This window comes from Pteropus vampyrus, unplaced genomic scaffold, assembly GCF_000151845.1.
Source record: "Pteropus vampyrus isolate Shadow unplaced genomic scaffold, Pvam_2.0 Scaffold76, whole genome shotgun sequence".
NCBI classification, from domain to species: Eukaryota; Metazoa; Chordata; class Mammalia; order Chiroptera; family Pteropodidae; genus Pteropus; species Pteropus vampyrus.
In genome coordinates, this window is record NW_011888857.1 from 4,964,400 (window position 1) to 4,980,854 (window position 16,455).

Below are 16,455 nucleotides of genomic sequence, written 5' to 3' on the forward strand. Positions count from 1 at the left end.
TCTACTCTTCAGTAATTTTATTGCAGAAAGATGTTTTTATATTATCCCCTTGGTGTGCCTGAAGTAATGTTTTTATTTAAAATTTTTTATTTTGATGGAGTTTAGAATGACTAGCATTTTTCTTCCCTTGCATGGGTTGATTACCTGACACAAACCAGGATACCTCCTCATTTTCAAAGCTTGGTTTAAAATGGGTATAACTCAGTTACAACAGGAAAACTGGGCAGGATAATGAATTTATGCATTTAAAGAGAAGCAAAATTATGCACGGAAAGTGTGGATTTGCTTCCCATAATGGCCACAGTTTTTTCTCTCACCACCTTCTGCACCCCTCCATACAAAAGTAGTAATGTGAAACCACTTTTTAGTGCCAACACCAAAGACAGGAGAGAAAGTGTTCATTTTTCTCCATGTAAAGGAATTATTATTATATTTTTTAAGTGAAACTCACATTCTCTTAAAGTATATTTTAAGTTGTTACATACTAGAAACAATAAAAACAATATATACAGAAAGATTTAGAATCTGTGTTAAGGTATCACAAAGTGGATGGGAATCCTCTTTTTCTGTTCCCTTTATAATAATTCTAATCTTTGAAGTTTTTCAAGTTTGTAGTGACCTTAGCTCCTTTCCTATGTTACACCCTCAAAATTCCTCTTAGGAGCTTCCACCTAGGGGCAAGAAAGGGCAAAGAACAGAAGGGGAAATGATAGTGCCTGGTTCTCCTGATCTCTCCCACTACAATTTCATTGTTCTTTCATCCCACCTTCTGTCTGCCTCTACACTGTACCTGGCTGACAGATGAACTTGAGCACACGCAAGTATGCCATCCATCATCCAGCATAACTTAGCTTTACGTAACAAGGATATAACACAGTTTAAGTATTTAAAAGCTACAGCTGGGGAGAGGCTGAGAGGCAAGTGCAAAGAGAAGGAATACAGATTTCATTTTATTGTCCTCTGGAGCTTCTGTGCCTCCTCCTCCATTAGCCTTTGCTGCTTACAATGAACTTTCTGTTCAGATAAGAATGGAATCAAACTTAACTAAAGTTGCTTAGTCTTTGCTCCAGCAAAAGTCCAGGGCTGGGATTCTAAACAGTTGATGGCTTCAATTCCTGGCTGCTTCTATCCTTTTAAGATGAAAGGACCTGAGTAAAAGGTGTAACCTGGTTTCCCTAGAAGCCATGCAGCAGAAGCAAAGTTGTCCCTTGCTGCCACATCAGGACAACAGAAATAAATCAATATTCATAAGAGCCTTACCCGCAACTGTATTAATTTTGAAAAAAACTTTAAATGGTATTCACAGCACACTGTCTTATCCCTCTCTTCCCTTTCTTTTCTCTGGGGATAAATTATAGCCAGTAACAGAACGCTTAGCTCATTTGGGGTATTGCTACCTCAGGTTTTCACACTGCAATCTAAAGCTGAGTGAAGGGTAGAGACATCCCCTTGGTGGTTCAATGTTAAGAGTAAAATGAAATAGAACAACAAAACTCATTTTGTTGACTCTTGCTTCATATGTGCATTCTCATTATGGGAAGGAAGCGAAAGTTCAGTGCCATGTTCTTCGTGGCATATTGAGAAAATTAGAATAGCAAAGGGCCGCTTTTCCTTCTCTGGTGACCTCTTCATTAGGAAGAGAAAATAATCAGAAAGCTCAGGTATAGGGAAATCAAATCAAACTGCATAATGATGACAAGATGGGTGGCCAAGTACAATTCATAAACAAATCAAATCACTGGCAGCACCCAAAGAAAAGGCTATAATGTGTGCCGTGAACCTGACAGAGTTCACAGGAGAAAGATGTTTCTGAAAAAGCATGTGTGAGTATTTTAAACCTAAATGGAATTGCATTTTAAAAGTGCTACATAAGGCATCAGTTTAATGAAATGTTGGTGAACTATAGGTCTTGGGGATAATCATTCGTGTTTTGTTAATGTTAATCTGTAAACTACAGAGTAAAAGTGTCCATCTAGAAACCATATAGACAATTGTTCAGATTTTCTTAAATTAGGATATTTAGTGTGTTTGAGAGACATTTAAGGTAGAAGGCCCTATTTTCCAAGTGTTGAAAAATGGCATTATAAGTTACTCTGATTAAAATCATAAAATCTGAAGAAGGCATGTTAAGAAAATGTTGATAGGAAAAGGTACTAAAAAGCAAAGTACCAAATTTTAGATTCCTTTGTAACTTTTTACACAGATGAGTAAGATTACAAGCTTTAATGGCAAGGTTTGAATCCAAACCTTATCTCTCAGTCACTAGCTGTGTGTCTTTGCACGCATTATTTATATTTTTCTCCATTTAATCATCTGTAAAATAGCATTAATAATCCCTTCCACATTGTTTGATTGTAAGAATTCAATGAGAAAACGTGCAAAGCATCTGATATAATATATGTATAATAGCAATATGTTTTCCAGGTATATTAACAATATTTAGTATCTAAGTCAACTTTCTTGGTTATGACAGAAAAGTGAATGTAAAATAAATAAGCAAAATTATCACAAATACAGATACCTATGTAATCCCTACCAGGTCAATAAATAGGATATCGTGAGCATACAGAAGCCCTTCCATGCCCACCCAATTAATACTATCTCCATCTTTCCCACAAGTAACCACTTCCATTCTATTTTTTTTTTTTGCCTGTTTTTGAACTTTATATACATGGAATTACACAGTACAACTGGCATTTTAGGCTCTGTGTTTGTTAATTTCCAGAAATAAATATCACACAATTAATTATCCAATCTGTTACTGATGGATGTTCAGGATGGAGACACTTGTAAATAATGTCCCTATGATTGTTCTTATATTTCTGATTGCCTTGATTTTTAAATAGCTTTTCTTAAGTGATAAGCATAGGACATGACAGATATTATATCTCTAAAACCTCGGGATTCCACAGGTATGGACTGCTTTGCTAAAAGCTTTTAAAGAAAAAAATTACATCAGGATGTATTATAGATATATTTAAGTTGTGCAATTATGTAAGAAATCATTAAATAAAGATGGGCGGGGGACTTAAAACCAAATGATAATCATAAGGAGTGCTTAGAAGTTCCTCAGATCCTCATGAGAAATCGTCAAGAACTTTTAAGAAATAGCTAGTAATATTGGACCTAAATAATAGCAGTAGCATATCCTCTATTTTGTTATCTTAGTGATCCTGGAGGCTTTTAGTGAAAAGTAAACTCTAAGGTTCAATGCAAAGTACATCAGTTTTCACTCCATTGTTTGAGGAGGAATAGTTTAATATCTTTTTTAAAGAATAACTTTTTCAATTAAAACACTATTTTGGCACCTAATTAGGTAGGAGTTGGAAGACTCGCCTTTCAGTGCTGCCTCCTGCATTTACCAGCCTCCAGCTCTAGCTACTCTGAACCTCAGTTTCTTCATCTGCAAAACGGGGATAATACAAGCTATTCTTTTTGTTTCATGGGATCATTGTGATTATCAAGTGAGATGATATTGTAAACTCTGTAAACTGTAAGACACGAAATATTATTATATTTTAATAAGAAATAAAAGTTAATATCTATTAACTGCTTAATTTAGGCCAGATACTGTTCGGAGTACTTCTAGCTAAATCATCTCATTTAGTCCTCAGAACAACAATGTGAAATTGGTATGTTTATGTGGATGATGATGATGATAAAACAATTGCTTGTTACGATGATTGTTTTTCACAGGTTATTTATCAGCCATAATTTTAATATAAAACTAATTTCAAAACCCTTTTTCTTCTGACCTTCCTACCTATGAATTTGGGGAACTTCCACACTTAAGAGGCAAAATGATGTGCCTGGATTGCAAGTCAGGACCATGACTCCAAACCCTAAACCTGCAACTATCTAGCTAGATAAATTTTTCCACACACACTTCCAACCAGACTCTTCATTTACACAAGAAAAAATATGATTAAAAAATCAAAATCTAAAAGTCTTTCTGATTTTTCCTAATTTAAAATTAATAGAAAGAAGGGCATCATGAAGTGAAAAGCCTTGTGAAAAAAGAGATGTTAATTTCAAATTCAAATAACTCAAATTAGGCAATAAAATCTTTTCAAGTGACTGACTCAAAGTGGTACATTTAATATATATTAAGTAACTTCATTTTCATAATAAATATGCCAAATTACATCTTTGTAAAGAACATGTTTTCTTAAATAGGTCGAAGAAATCAGCCAGCTCTATATGTACTATATTTACAATATTTTAAAAATTTTACTTAGCAGTCCATATATTGTTGTGTGTATATTCTAACTTGTTCCAAGTTAAATGATCTTTAAAATAGTGGAGAGTAGTGTCTGGCTTGATACAGGTTTTGCATGGCATCACTCTAGAGGAAGGAAGAATAAAATATTATCCAGAAAATAGAACTCAATTATTGTAGTTTTAGTATATACTTCAAAGAAAACAAACTTTTGGAATTAAGAGTATGGTATATCATCTCAGCATTATGTCTCCAGATTTTTATCACTTTAAAGATATAAATCTATTTTTAAAAAACCTCAATAGTTTAATAATTGAAAAGATTATTATTTTCTTCCAGATTTCTCTTACTAACGCCTATATCAAAGAAGGCTACAATGTTGACCTCAGCCCAAATTCTGTCGATTTCAACCTTGTTTAGTTTACTACTACTAGGAAGCCATGGGGAAGAACATCTCAAAATAACCACAACACAAAACATCGCAGAAGGCTTAAAAACAATGGCGAATAAATCTGTTCCTTTGGAAAGTGAACCGAACTTAAAATCAAATAAAGAAAACATAGAAACCTCTAACCCCGAAGCAAATAATTCCTCTCTTTCGGATCCATCAAATAAAATCCATGAAACAACAGATTTCGTCAATAATTTGCCAACAGACAACTCTTCCAGGAGTTCGAGACCCATGCAGACATTTTCCACAAGCCCTCCCTTGACCCACAGCTTTGTTGCTACATCGCCTCAGAACTCATCTGTAGCAGACGAAAATCCTCTGTCAGTCTCAACACCTCCCAATGCTACATCTGCTGTGTCTTCAGAAAAGTTTACTTGGTCTTCAGTCAATGTTACCATGAAAACTCCTGATAACAATTCCACTACAGTTAGCACCTTCTCGTCAGCACCAACTGCCGTATCTTTGAACCCCACGACAACAGAACCAGATGGATGGCCTCCCATAACCAGTGATAACTTGGCGGGGTTTACCCCCTATAAGGAAATGACTCTACAGCCCACATTAAAATTCACCAATAATTCAAAAATCTTTCAAAATACATCAGACCCTCAAGAAGGTAAATATAAACAGATTTTGTTTGAAATAATCTCCAAGTAAATCATACAGATTACATCAAAGGAAAGTGTCAGACAAGAAAAAAAGGAGGAGATTGCAATAGCGCAGGTGGTTCTCACTTCTAGTATATACTGATTTAAGTTCTAAAATCCCTTCACTATTTTCAGTGAATAACATGACTGACCCTATAAGTATGGGAACAGATGAGGCAGTGGGACAAAATAAGAAGTAGGTTAGGCTGAAAAGAAATAGAGACTTAAATATTGATACAGTTTTGAGATACTGTATAACAGTTTTTACTGAATCTTAGAAAGACTACCAGAAATTTCATATGCTTTTAGGAATACTGTATTTAAAAAATATACATATATGGGTTTTAGCAATTGAATGAAATAAATTTATAAATTATCTGATACCACATAGCAATCACAGGAAAACAGAACGTTGATATTTTTAAAAAAGTAAATAAATTCAGCAATAGGAAATCCTCCTGAGTTTTTAGTTTAATACCTACTGACCACCAGGAAAATGGAATTTAGCCGTGAGTATCACAAGAAAAATGTATTATGGAGACATTTTTATACTTCATTTTTAGAGATTACATTAAGCTTTAAAACAATGTAAAAAAGACCTCTAATACTTAATGAAGAATCATTATGTTTTATTTTATCAGGTCTCTGTTTACTTGAGATTAAAAAAATACTTTTTTTTTCTCATGAACTCACTAATTTTCAATGTAACTTATTTATAAATTATATTATGATGTAAACACCAAATCCTATATACAAATTCCTATTTGAAAGTTGTTGCTAGTATACAGGGAAAGTTTTAAATTCTGAAATCTAGGCTTTACTATACACTACAATCAATATATTGTATATATATATATATTTCATTCTAGCGATAACTTTATCACACATAATTTGACACACCATTTCACTTACACATACTGATATTCCATTAGAAATATTTTAAATAAATATTATCTTTCTCTTCCTAAATTCTACAGACATATTGAGAACACTGAGTACTTCTACCATTGCTCTTTAATTAAAACAAAAAAAAGTTAACTTTGCTTCCCTTTTATTTCAGTAATAATTTTGCTGTTATCTTTTCAATGTGAAGGCTAATTTTTTCAATAAATGGGGTTTCATACAGAATCAGAGATTCTATAAGACCCCTTGTCTACCTAATTAGTAAGCTTCTTGAGGAATTTTTTTAAAAAATTAAAAATAAAATACACTGAATATGAGTGTAAGTGAATATGAGCAGTAAGTTTATTGATGACAGTCTTCAAATAAGGTACTTGGTAAACAGGATGATAGAATGAAATTTTGGGTTTTCTTAAACTCTGACTTACACATCTGTTCCTGATGTGCAAGGCATTATAAATATCTTTTGTTATTTGTTGTACTTGAAAATATCCTTATCAGGATATATTGCCTTTTCCTTATAGTACCTTTTCACTTGGAGTTTTGTGAATTTATTTTCTATTATCCACTTTCTCCCTTAGTTTTTCACTTTTGAATTATGTAAACAAGGTCAAAATTCATTTAATCATTCAAATTCATTTGAGATTCAGAGTTGACTAAAAACAATATAGCATTCAAGAGAGAAAGGATGTCCTAATGGAGCATACACATGGCATTTCTGTACTATCGGTGTTGATAAGTAATGGGATACAGTTATAAAACTAAGAGTTGGAAGAATTTTAAGGCAATTCAAAATTTAAAGTATTGTTTTATCGGGAAGTATATTTTATCAATCTATTTCAAATACTTAGTACTTTATAACACACACACATTGTCACCTTTAACGTTTAAAAAACATTGTTAAACATTTTTTTGGTACACATAAATTCTATATGTATATATTTCTGTTCTTTGAATCATTTTTTATTTCTTACCTATAAATTATTTTTTTTGTTGTTCTCTAGATAATAGAAATACAGGCGTTGTATTTGGGACCATTTTAGGTGCTATTCTGGGTGCTTCGTTGCTTAGTCTTGTTGGCTACTTGTTGTGTGGAAAAAAGAAAACTAATTCATTTTCCCATCGGCGACTTTATGATGACAGAAACGAACCAGGTAAGAACAACTTTCAGAACTTCACCTGCACACAGTGGTTTTAATTAAGTGAAGATGCTAATGGTCACTGAGTTTTGTAGAAGGGATTCATGTGACAAAAACAGAGCAGATTTATTCTGATTTACTCTCTGTTTATCAAATAACATAACCAAAATGATTATGGACCTGCGAATAAAATTTTAAAGATATTTGCTCATTTGTTGCTCAATTGTTGTTCATTGCATGACAATTGGCTTTCAATAATAATGCTAGAACCTAAAATATGTCTATAGAATTGGAAGATAATGGTATGACATGAAGAAAAAAAATGGCCAGTTTTGTTAGCAAGTAACTGCAAAGCCATTCATTGCCATCGTTGGATTTATTAGTAGCAGTAATTTGAACAAAGATGAATTCTAATTTGGAGCTTTTCCCAAGTTTCACAGACACAGTAGCTCTAAATTTATTATTTTAATAAGTCCCTAAAATAGAACTTCTATAAAGTTGCATATTTGGGTACATAAAGTCACAATATACCTTAATTCAGGAAATTTCCACTTCTGTGGTGGAAAAGAACTATAATACCTATGAATAAGAATGTAACTGCTAAAAATAAAGAACTGAGCTTGATCTTAATAATACAGTGTTTAGAAGAAAAATGAAATCACTTTGAATGCTTGACTCATCTTTTTTTATACTTTAGGAAAACACACACACACACACACACACACACACACACAATTGTCTTCTGGTTTACATAAGGGACTCTTGCTGCCATAAAAGTAGTTAAATGTCCCTGGTTAGTCCCACTGATAAAGTCATGTTGATTTCTGATGCATTCACTTTGTGATTGATATATACTTCTTTTCAGAACCAAATCCACTTCTTGGAAATTTAACTGAATTCTGTCTATGGGTTTCTAGCAATACATATAAACCAAAAAGTGGCGGTTTTCAAAATTAAAGGATAAGATTTTGAACAACAAGGGTTTCCAAACTTATTTCTTAAAACTCAGAATTTTTTCTTTATCTATACTCACATACAAAACTCAGTCTATTAAGTTAATATATTTTAAGATGTTGTTATTAAGGCATAAGAAAGTAACTCAATCATATCACCTATTTTCCTCCTTTAAGACAGATTTGTGATACTTCTCCCAAATCCCTAACATTCTAGGAGATCAGTTTGTAAACAGATGGCTTAAGGAAAAGGTAGGATATGAAGATACCTCACTGAATAATTAGATTACTAATCTAATTAGTAATTAGTCACTATTTTAGTATTTAAAAGTACCTTGTGCACGCCAAGTTTTCTTTGAAAATAAATTCAAAAGCATTAAGAAAATAATAATTGGCTGTTTGTTAAAAAAGAAAAAATTCCTATATTAGTCAGAAAGCTTCTGACTAACTTGGATTTATCAGAAGGAAACATAAGCTTCTACGAATAGTTTGCTCTGTCTCCACGTTCAAGGGCTCAATTATAAAGATATGGAGACACGTGTTAGAATAATGACACTGATTTTAAAATTAACACTCTTAACTTTTTAAAAGTTGTTGTTGTTTCTTTCTTTCTTTTTTTTTTTTTTTTACCACAGGGAAAAAAATCAGAGCATATTGACAAGCCCCTGAAATCCTGAGATTCAAAAGTCAATGAGGCATTTATCTATATTTCATTATACAAAGTAGTGCTTGACTCTTGTGATCTCTTCATTTGTTCTTTTATTTTTGGTCCACCAGAAGAGACATTTTAGAAGTTAAACTGTTCCCTTGGTCTTAGAAAGAAATGTGGCTTGAAAAATATCTACTTATTTAAAACTTTAAAATATCTGAAAAGCCCATATAAAAGATAGACATCTTATCTAGAACAATTCCTATGGTCTGCCATATGCCTAGGCAAGTATCTTTCAGACTGTTATTATAAAACAAATTTTTTTTTTGTTGTTACTTTTTTTAGTTTTGCGATTAGACAATGCACCGGAACCTTACGATGTGAGTTTTGGGAACTCTAGTTATTACAACCCAACTGTGAATGATTCATCCATGTCACCAGGACCAGAAAATGCACGAGATGGCATTCCTATGGATGACATACCTCCACTTCGTACCTCAATATAAAACTAAGGAGAAGAAGGCTTCAGATGGCAAGTGTTCATCTACAACCTGGCCTTTTTGCAAGCCCATCTTCCAAAAGCTGAAACAAGATCACTGTCATGTGGCTTGTGCCAAGAACTATAAAGCATGAGACTAGTATTGGAAATATAAAGAGAGGATAAAGCATCCAACAGATTTTCTTTCTTAACATTTTTGGATGTGCTGAAGTAACAATTGAATAACCTTAATTTGTATTTTGGTCAATTTTTTTTTCTTAGTAAGAAATGTTTGTGGAATCAAGTAAGACTAAAACACTTCACCTCGATTGCCATGCTTGATAATTTAATTTAAAACATCCTTCAATGAACATGGAGACCCAAAACTACCTTTTCACTTTTTTGGGGGGAAGGAGGGCAAAAATCAATGGATTGACTCTTCACTGCTCCTTCTATGGTCCTAATGCCATACATCACTGTTGACATTCTATTGAAGGAATTTATTTATTTTTTTTTAATTTTTGACTTAAAGCTAAAAAGCGTGTATGGCACAAAATTTCCCTTTCTGGAAAACTACAATAATGGGAGTAAGAGACCTATATTATAGTACATTTTAAAGTACTATATTATAGCACTTTTCTGGATCAGCACATACATAGTCAAGACCTTGAGCTGCCAACTTGACAATAATTTTGCATTCAATAGGGCCATGTTAGGAAGGCTGAACTAAACCAGGAAAGTAATTGCTTTTCTTCAAAGGGTGGGGGAATTTCAACCTATTCGATTTCTTTAGGCATCAATTAATTGGGGACTTTAAAAATTCAATGAGAAACATGGTGAAAAAGTCAGCTAAACCATGTACCTGAACATAAGTTTTACAGTTTTAATATGTTAGATAGGAACAGAATTTATTATGTATCAGACATTATTGCTCAATCACATATGGAATATATTCTTCATCTCTAAATATATTAAGTATAAGGTTAAAAATAGATGAGTGGAAATGTTAAGCAAACAAAACATTTTCCGAGTATCACTTTCATGATGGAAAATATAAGAAGCTTAATTTGGATTCTAGCATGTTTCAATTTGTTTTTAATTACCACCTGCTTTTGGCAAGAAAAAATATTCTCCTTAGTACAGGAAGGTCTGAGGCTTTAGGGATCAGAGGATTAGATGAAGAGGTAAATTCCCAAAGAATCAGTGAATGTGTGAAGAGGACAAACAAAGCAAGAGACTTTATTGTTGAATTGATACGTGATGTATGCAGACGTGCGCATGTGTATATGAAGAAATACAACAATAGTCTTAGAATATGAGGGCTAGGAAGTAAATAATGGAAGAACATACTCACCCCATATTGCCATAAAAATAGCAAAGAAGACTGTCCCTCCATTATCAAACAAATATGTCACCTTAATGGAAAATAAACAAAACTATTAGTCATTCTGTTGTTTATAATAATCCAGGGATTGCTATTTGTTTGTATTTAGGTACTCTGATTTATTCTCCCAATGGAATCACATTATTTTACAGTTTGTAAATATAAAATATTAGGTCATTTCATGGATCCTGCAACTATTTCATGTGATTTTCTCATGGAGAAAGTTAAGAGATCAGCATTTTCCCCCTTTTCTTCTCTCTTCCTTTTCATTCCCTTTGGACTCCACCTTCATTTCTTCTCAGAAGTGGTTTTATTTCCAGAGGAAGAATCTGTGTGCCACAGAGAGTCAAACTACAGTGTGAGCTATAGGAAGTTAGCTTTCAGTTGAGGCATACCTAATTGGAATTTTTTTTTGCAAAGCTTCCAGGATTGAGGAAATTGAAAAATGCAGAATTCCTCTAGTGAGCCTGTACTGCTATGGAAAGGTATCACAGTGTTCCTACTCTCTGATGTCTTTCAGAATGGTCCATAGGTCCAGTAGTGGCTATAAGAGATAATGAATTCCATTTTGTTATTTTTAAGAAGTTTCATAAATCACTGAACATGTAATAGTCCAAGTGTTTTTGAATCAGACATCACCTGAAGTTTTATAAAGAACAATGTACAGTTATATGATGTTATTAAATACAATTTTCAGGGTCACAAGGATTGTTTGATTTTAATAAAGTGTAAATTCAATTGACCTTTGCTTCTTTTCATTTGCATAATGTTCTCATTATATTTATAAGTTACTGAGGGAGATTAAATGGATACAGTCAAGACAATACATGTTTGGCAGTCATATAAATACCAAAGAAACTATAAAGAAAATAGGTGTGCTATCCTCACAGAAGAGGCTAAAGAACATTACTATAAAGAAAGTGAGAAGAAAATGTTGTCTTCTTTGCTAAGTCTACAGTTCAGAGGCTGCTCAGTGGGGGTATTTAAACAATATTGACATGTATTTTAATTGTAACACCTGGAGCACATTGAAAACAATATATAAAACAGATAAAAGTAGGGTGTTATTTTCCTGTAATGTAGTATTATTGAAAATATCATCACACAAAAGATGTGCTCATTGTGATGGTATGTGGATAAGCTCAAGCTGTATTTGTTGGCTCTAAACTTCTATGATTGTTAAAGTTTGAAGTTTCTAAAAGTGCTATAAAAATTGGTTTTCATAAGAATCATCAGTATATATTACATACATGAGAGAAAAAGAACCATAAAGAAATTCTCCAACAGAGCTCATAAAATTCTACCCAGCAGGGGAATTCATTTTTGTTTCTAAGGCAATCCATAGTGACGCCTGCTGCTCCCAACCAGCTGAACCACTGTCTGCTTTCCTTTATAAACAGACCTGGTGCAGGAAACGGCCTTTTAGAATGTTAGAACAGGGACTTTACAAATGGGGACTTAAAAGTGGCTCTTTTCTGCTCCAGAAACAGCCACACTTTTATAAAAGTGCAAGTAAAACTCCATACTTAACAATTGTGTTGTATGGGCATTTGTCATCATTCATGCAATATTTCCCTCGAAAAAGCTTTTTATTTTTTTTTCTTGCTAAGTTTGTTTACAAATATTTCAGGCATTTTTTAACTCAATAAATTAAAATGTTAACTTTTTAGAATGCATCCACGTGACACTGTGTTATATATATATCCATATAATGTGAGATTACATACATGTAATGGGAGATAAAGCTGGAATGATAGGAAAGACTTCAGAACTTGCCCCAAGGAGGACTGTAAAAGTATAAAATCACTGTGTTAGATCCACTAAGCTATTACATGTGGGATGTGTTATGATATGGGAGACCATGGAGATGAGAAGAGCAATTAGAAGCCTGTGGTTATAGCTTGAGGTGTTAAGGGCTTCATTTAGGATGCTGACTTAAGAGCTGCTGAATGAAAATGGGGAAGAGGGAGAAATAAGAGTTAAGCACAGTGTAGATGGCTCAAGGTTAGATCATAGGTGATTGGCAGGAGAATAAAGCTGGAAGAGGCCTTCTGCCTAATAGGAAAGGAATACCTTCTCCATAAAAAAAAAAAAAAAAAAAAAAAAAAAAAAACTCCAGGTGAAATCACAAGAAAATTCCCAAAGCAACATAATAGACTTTTTGAAAAGCAAAAATAACCTTATCCTATCTATAAATGTGCATTTGCAATGAATTATTTTATTAGAAAACTAGCTTGCCTTTTTGCATAGGGAGACTTATAGGAAACGTTTTATTCAACATTGTTGATGTGAGTAGGGATAATATAGGAAGACAGAAGCAAACTGAGCCTCAAACAAAGCTGTGTTTAAGTACAAATGTGCCATTATCTTTGACATCTGATTTCTCTTACAGAGCTGAGTGTGGCTAGAAATCAATAAATGTGGGTATTGTTTAAGGAGATAAATTTCTTATAGGGTTGGAAGCTTAAAGTCTCTCTCTCACCTTCTGTAATTGCTAGCTTTCTCTCTAAAATGGTTTGATGGATTGAGAAAAACATAAGGCTCTAGAAAATGCCAATTATACTCCAGTAAAGCTTCCCTGGGCTAAAGAGTATAACGTGCCTCTTGGGCAGATTCAACCCTGCAAACCAGGCTATTACAGCGGGAGGAGGTTGGAGTGCAGAGATTCAGAATTTAGGCTGGAGTTCAGCCCTCTCTCACTTCCTCAGTTCTTAATTTTTAGACAGGGAAAAATCATGCCCGTTGTACCTGGGCACAAGCTACATCAAATGTGCAAAATTCATCAGTTCCCCTTCTCCCCCAACCCATTACTCATTTAGGGCACCGTCTTTTTAAAATGTGCTCCCAGGAATCGGAATCTTCTGAGATGCTTGTTAATATGAAGAATTTCTAAACTTAACCCTTGAGGCCCAGAAATGAGCTTTTAAACAAATGTTCTAGGTAATTCTGATGTATGGTCTTACACAGACTTTTCCATGAAGTTTCTTAAAGAAGAAACACCCTCTGTCCTATTTCTGTTGTAGCCTCAATGTCGATATGAGTTCTGAAATTCTTACTAAGTATTGAATAAATGTATGTTGCACAAATAAAAAATAAAAGCTCTAGAAACTAATAACTATTATGAATAAAGTTAACTTCAAGAGTTGAGTCATTTTTAGAATTATGTGAAAAAAAAACAACACTTCTATCTAATGATTTCACCTTAAATGAGAAATCCTAGCTTAGTGTGGTATCAGGTGCTTTTAAATGAATGTGTAAATATCAAATTACTTAATTGCAAAAATTTCTCAATCCTCATACTTTTAAATATTAAAATAGTCATCAAAGAAAAAAATTTAATGTACTTAAATATAACTTTTATCACTAGTTTTTTTTTCTATGAAACACATCTTTGAAATTATTAAGAGAATAATTACATGGAGACACATACTTTTCAATAAATGTGGCAGATATAATTTCCTATTACTAGTCACAAGTGGTGATTGACTCCATAAGGAATCAAAAAGTTCCTAGATGATGTGGCTAGGTGATTGTGCAGCTAGACGCTCTACATTGGTTGGCTCATTTCTTTGGTAAAAATCTTCTCCATTATTTCTGACATTGCCCACAAAGTAACTTCTAGATGTTTAAAGATGTAAACTATATTAAAAAAAGAATGTTTATTTTTATCCAATAAATGATCGATTTAGATTTTTAATGTATAAAACAGGTAGCTACATTTTATCTTAGTCAGAGGAACAAACACAGGCAGGACAAATGAAATATTTCACCCGGATGGGCTTTATTTCTTTTATTATTCCATGAGGCAATATTCTCCTCTGCAAGCTACGTTGTCCACCCTTCTTACAATGGTTATTAAATGAATTCTTTCTGAATCTTACCTGTCCCTGTGCACATTCTTTTCTACCAAGAAGAAAGAGGGATGTAGATACTGCATGATGGCAAAAGTCCCTTAGATTTAGTGTTTTCTTGGACAGGTTTCTTCATTTTATCACTCTGTCATATGTGGATGTTTCTTATCTTTAGAGTTCAGATAATGCCAGTGTATTTTATTACATCTGTCCAAGTAAAAGTAGAACATATATATGAATTTGTTGATGTCCCTAAGGATGTCATGTGTCTGAAATTCATGGGCTGCGAGAAGGACATGTGTATATACATCTAATAACTCTAATATACTTGGCTTTTGCAAAAGTGTTGAGAAAATGCTTTCCAAAATGGGCCATCTTTGTGGAAAGTTTAAAAGATTTCAAAGCTAGGTATATGTTGGAAGTTAAACCATAAACGAACAGACTTTTTATGTCTGTTTGTGAATGTCATGCATTCATGATAAATAATTCAAAAGCTAATTTTACTAATTTTGGTCTTGTAGTAGTAGCATATTGAGTGGTTTTTGATTTTATTTTAATTGATTTATGGGTATAAAATTAATTAATTACATAGAGACTTCTACTTCTGAGCAAGACGGAATGACAGTGATTGATTTTATCCCCATTCTGGAAACAACCAAAGAGTATACAAAAGATACAAAGCAACAGATTTTAAGACAATGGATGTTAGGCAATGAAGGGCAATGTTCCCTGAGAGGTAGGAAGCCAATTAAGTGACCATTATGATTGCCTCAGGTTACTGTACTGAGTTACCAGGGTGCAGAGAGGGACAACCCAGACAGTGTGCTTCAATGAGCATGCATGTGAGGAAACTGCCTGAGGGAAGGAGAACCATCTGAAAGGATTCGAGGTAACAGTGTAAGAAGCTCACGCAGAGACAGCAATAGCACCTATTCCTAGCGGCCAGACTAGAAATCCTCATTATTCACAATGCATTGGGTAGAGTACACAGAACAAAGGATCTTGCTTTTATTGTGGGCAGTAATGCTAGGTAGAGCACAAATATTTTTTAATCTAATTTAATTTATTGGGGGCAGCATTGGTTAATTATGTAAGTTAGGTATGCAATTGTATAACACAAATCTTAAAATCAAGACCCAAAAAGGATTAAATTTATTTTCCAGGAACTAAACCATACTGAGTTCTCTCTATATACTCTATAGTAGAACAGTTAAAATTAAAACACTGAGGATACTAAAGATTAGTGACTATATGGAAAACTGGAACTTTCATACACTGCTGGAAGAAAAATCAAATGGTATTCACGCTTTGGAAAATAGCTTGGCAGTTTCTTTAAAAGTTAAACATTCACCTATCATATAATCCAGTTATTTTACTCCTAGGTATTTACCCAAAAGAAATAATAGTACTTGTCTATAAGAAGATTAATAGATAAATGTTCATAGCTGCTTTATTTAAAATGGAAACAACTCAAAACAACCCAAAAGTCCAGTAACAGATGAATGGATAAACAAATTCTGGTATAGCCATATAATGCAATGCTACTCAGCAATAAAGAGGAATGATCTACTACTGAAAAATGTTATGCCATGGATGAATCTTAAAATATTATGGTAAATGAAAGAAGCCAGAAAAAAATCATACACAGTATAATTCCATTTACCAAAAACCCTAGAAAGTACAAATATCTACAATGACAAAAAGCAGTTGGTTGCTCGGGCACAGGGGTGAGGTTGGGAGGGTGGGAGGCAGGGGATTACAAGAGGGTATGAAGAAACTTTTGC

The 16,455-nt window shown here is 33.4% G+C and overlaps 2 protein-coding genes across 2 annotated transcripts in view; one reads left to right on the forward strand and one right to left on the reverse strand.

Annotated features, from left to right (window-relative positions):
- Positions 1–10,352, forward strand: part of MUC15 (mucin 15, cell surface associated) — an 11,854-nt gene extending 1,502 nt beyond the window's left edge. The window contains exons 2-4 of the mRNA XM_011362581.2: positions 4,559–5,286; positions 7,222–7,371; positions 9,304–10,352. Coding sequence (XP_011360883.1) covers positions 4,596–5,286; positions 7,222–7,371; positions 9,304–9,464 — 1,002 coding nt within the window. The 5' untranslated portion in view covers positions 4,559–4,595 and the 3' untranslated portion in view covers positions 9,465–10,352. The remainder of the gene's footprint in view (positions 1–4,558; positions 5,287–7,221; positions 7,372–9,303) is intronic.
- Positions 1–16,455, reverse strand: part of ANO3 (anoctamin 3) — a 361,383-nt gene that overhangs the window by 49,891 nt on the left and 295,037 nt on the right. The window contains 3 exon segments of the mRNA XM_023532087.1: positions 10,791–10,872; positions 12,317–12,332; positions 14,410–14,435. Of these exon segments, the coding sequence (XP_023387855.1) occupies positions 10,791–10,872; positions 12,317–12,332; positions 14,410–14,435 (124 nt within the window).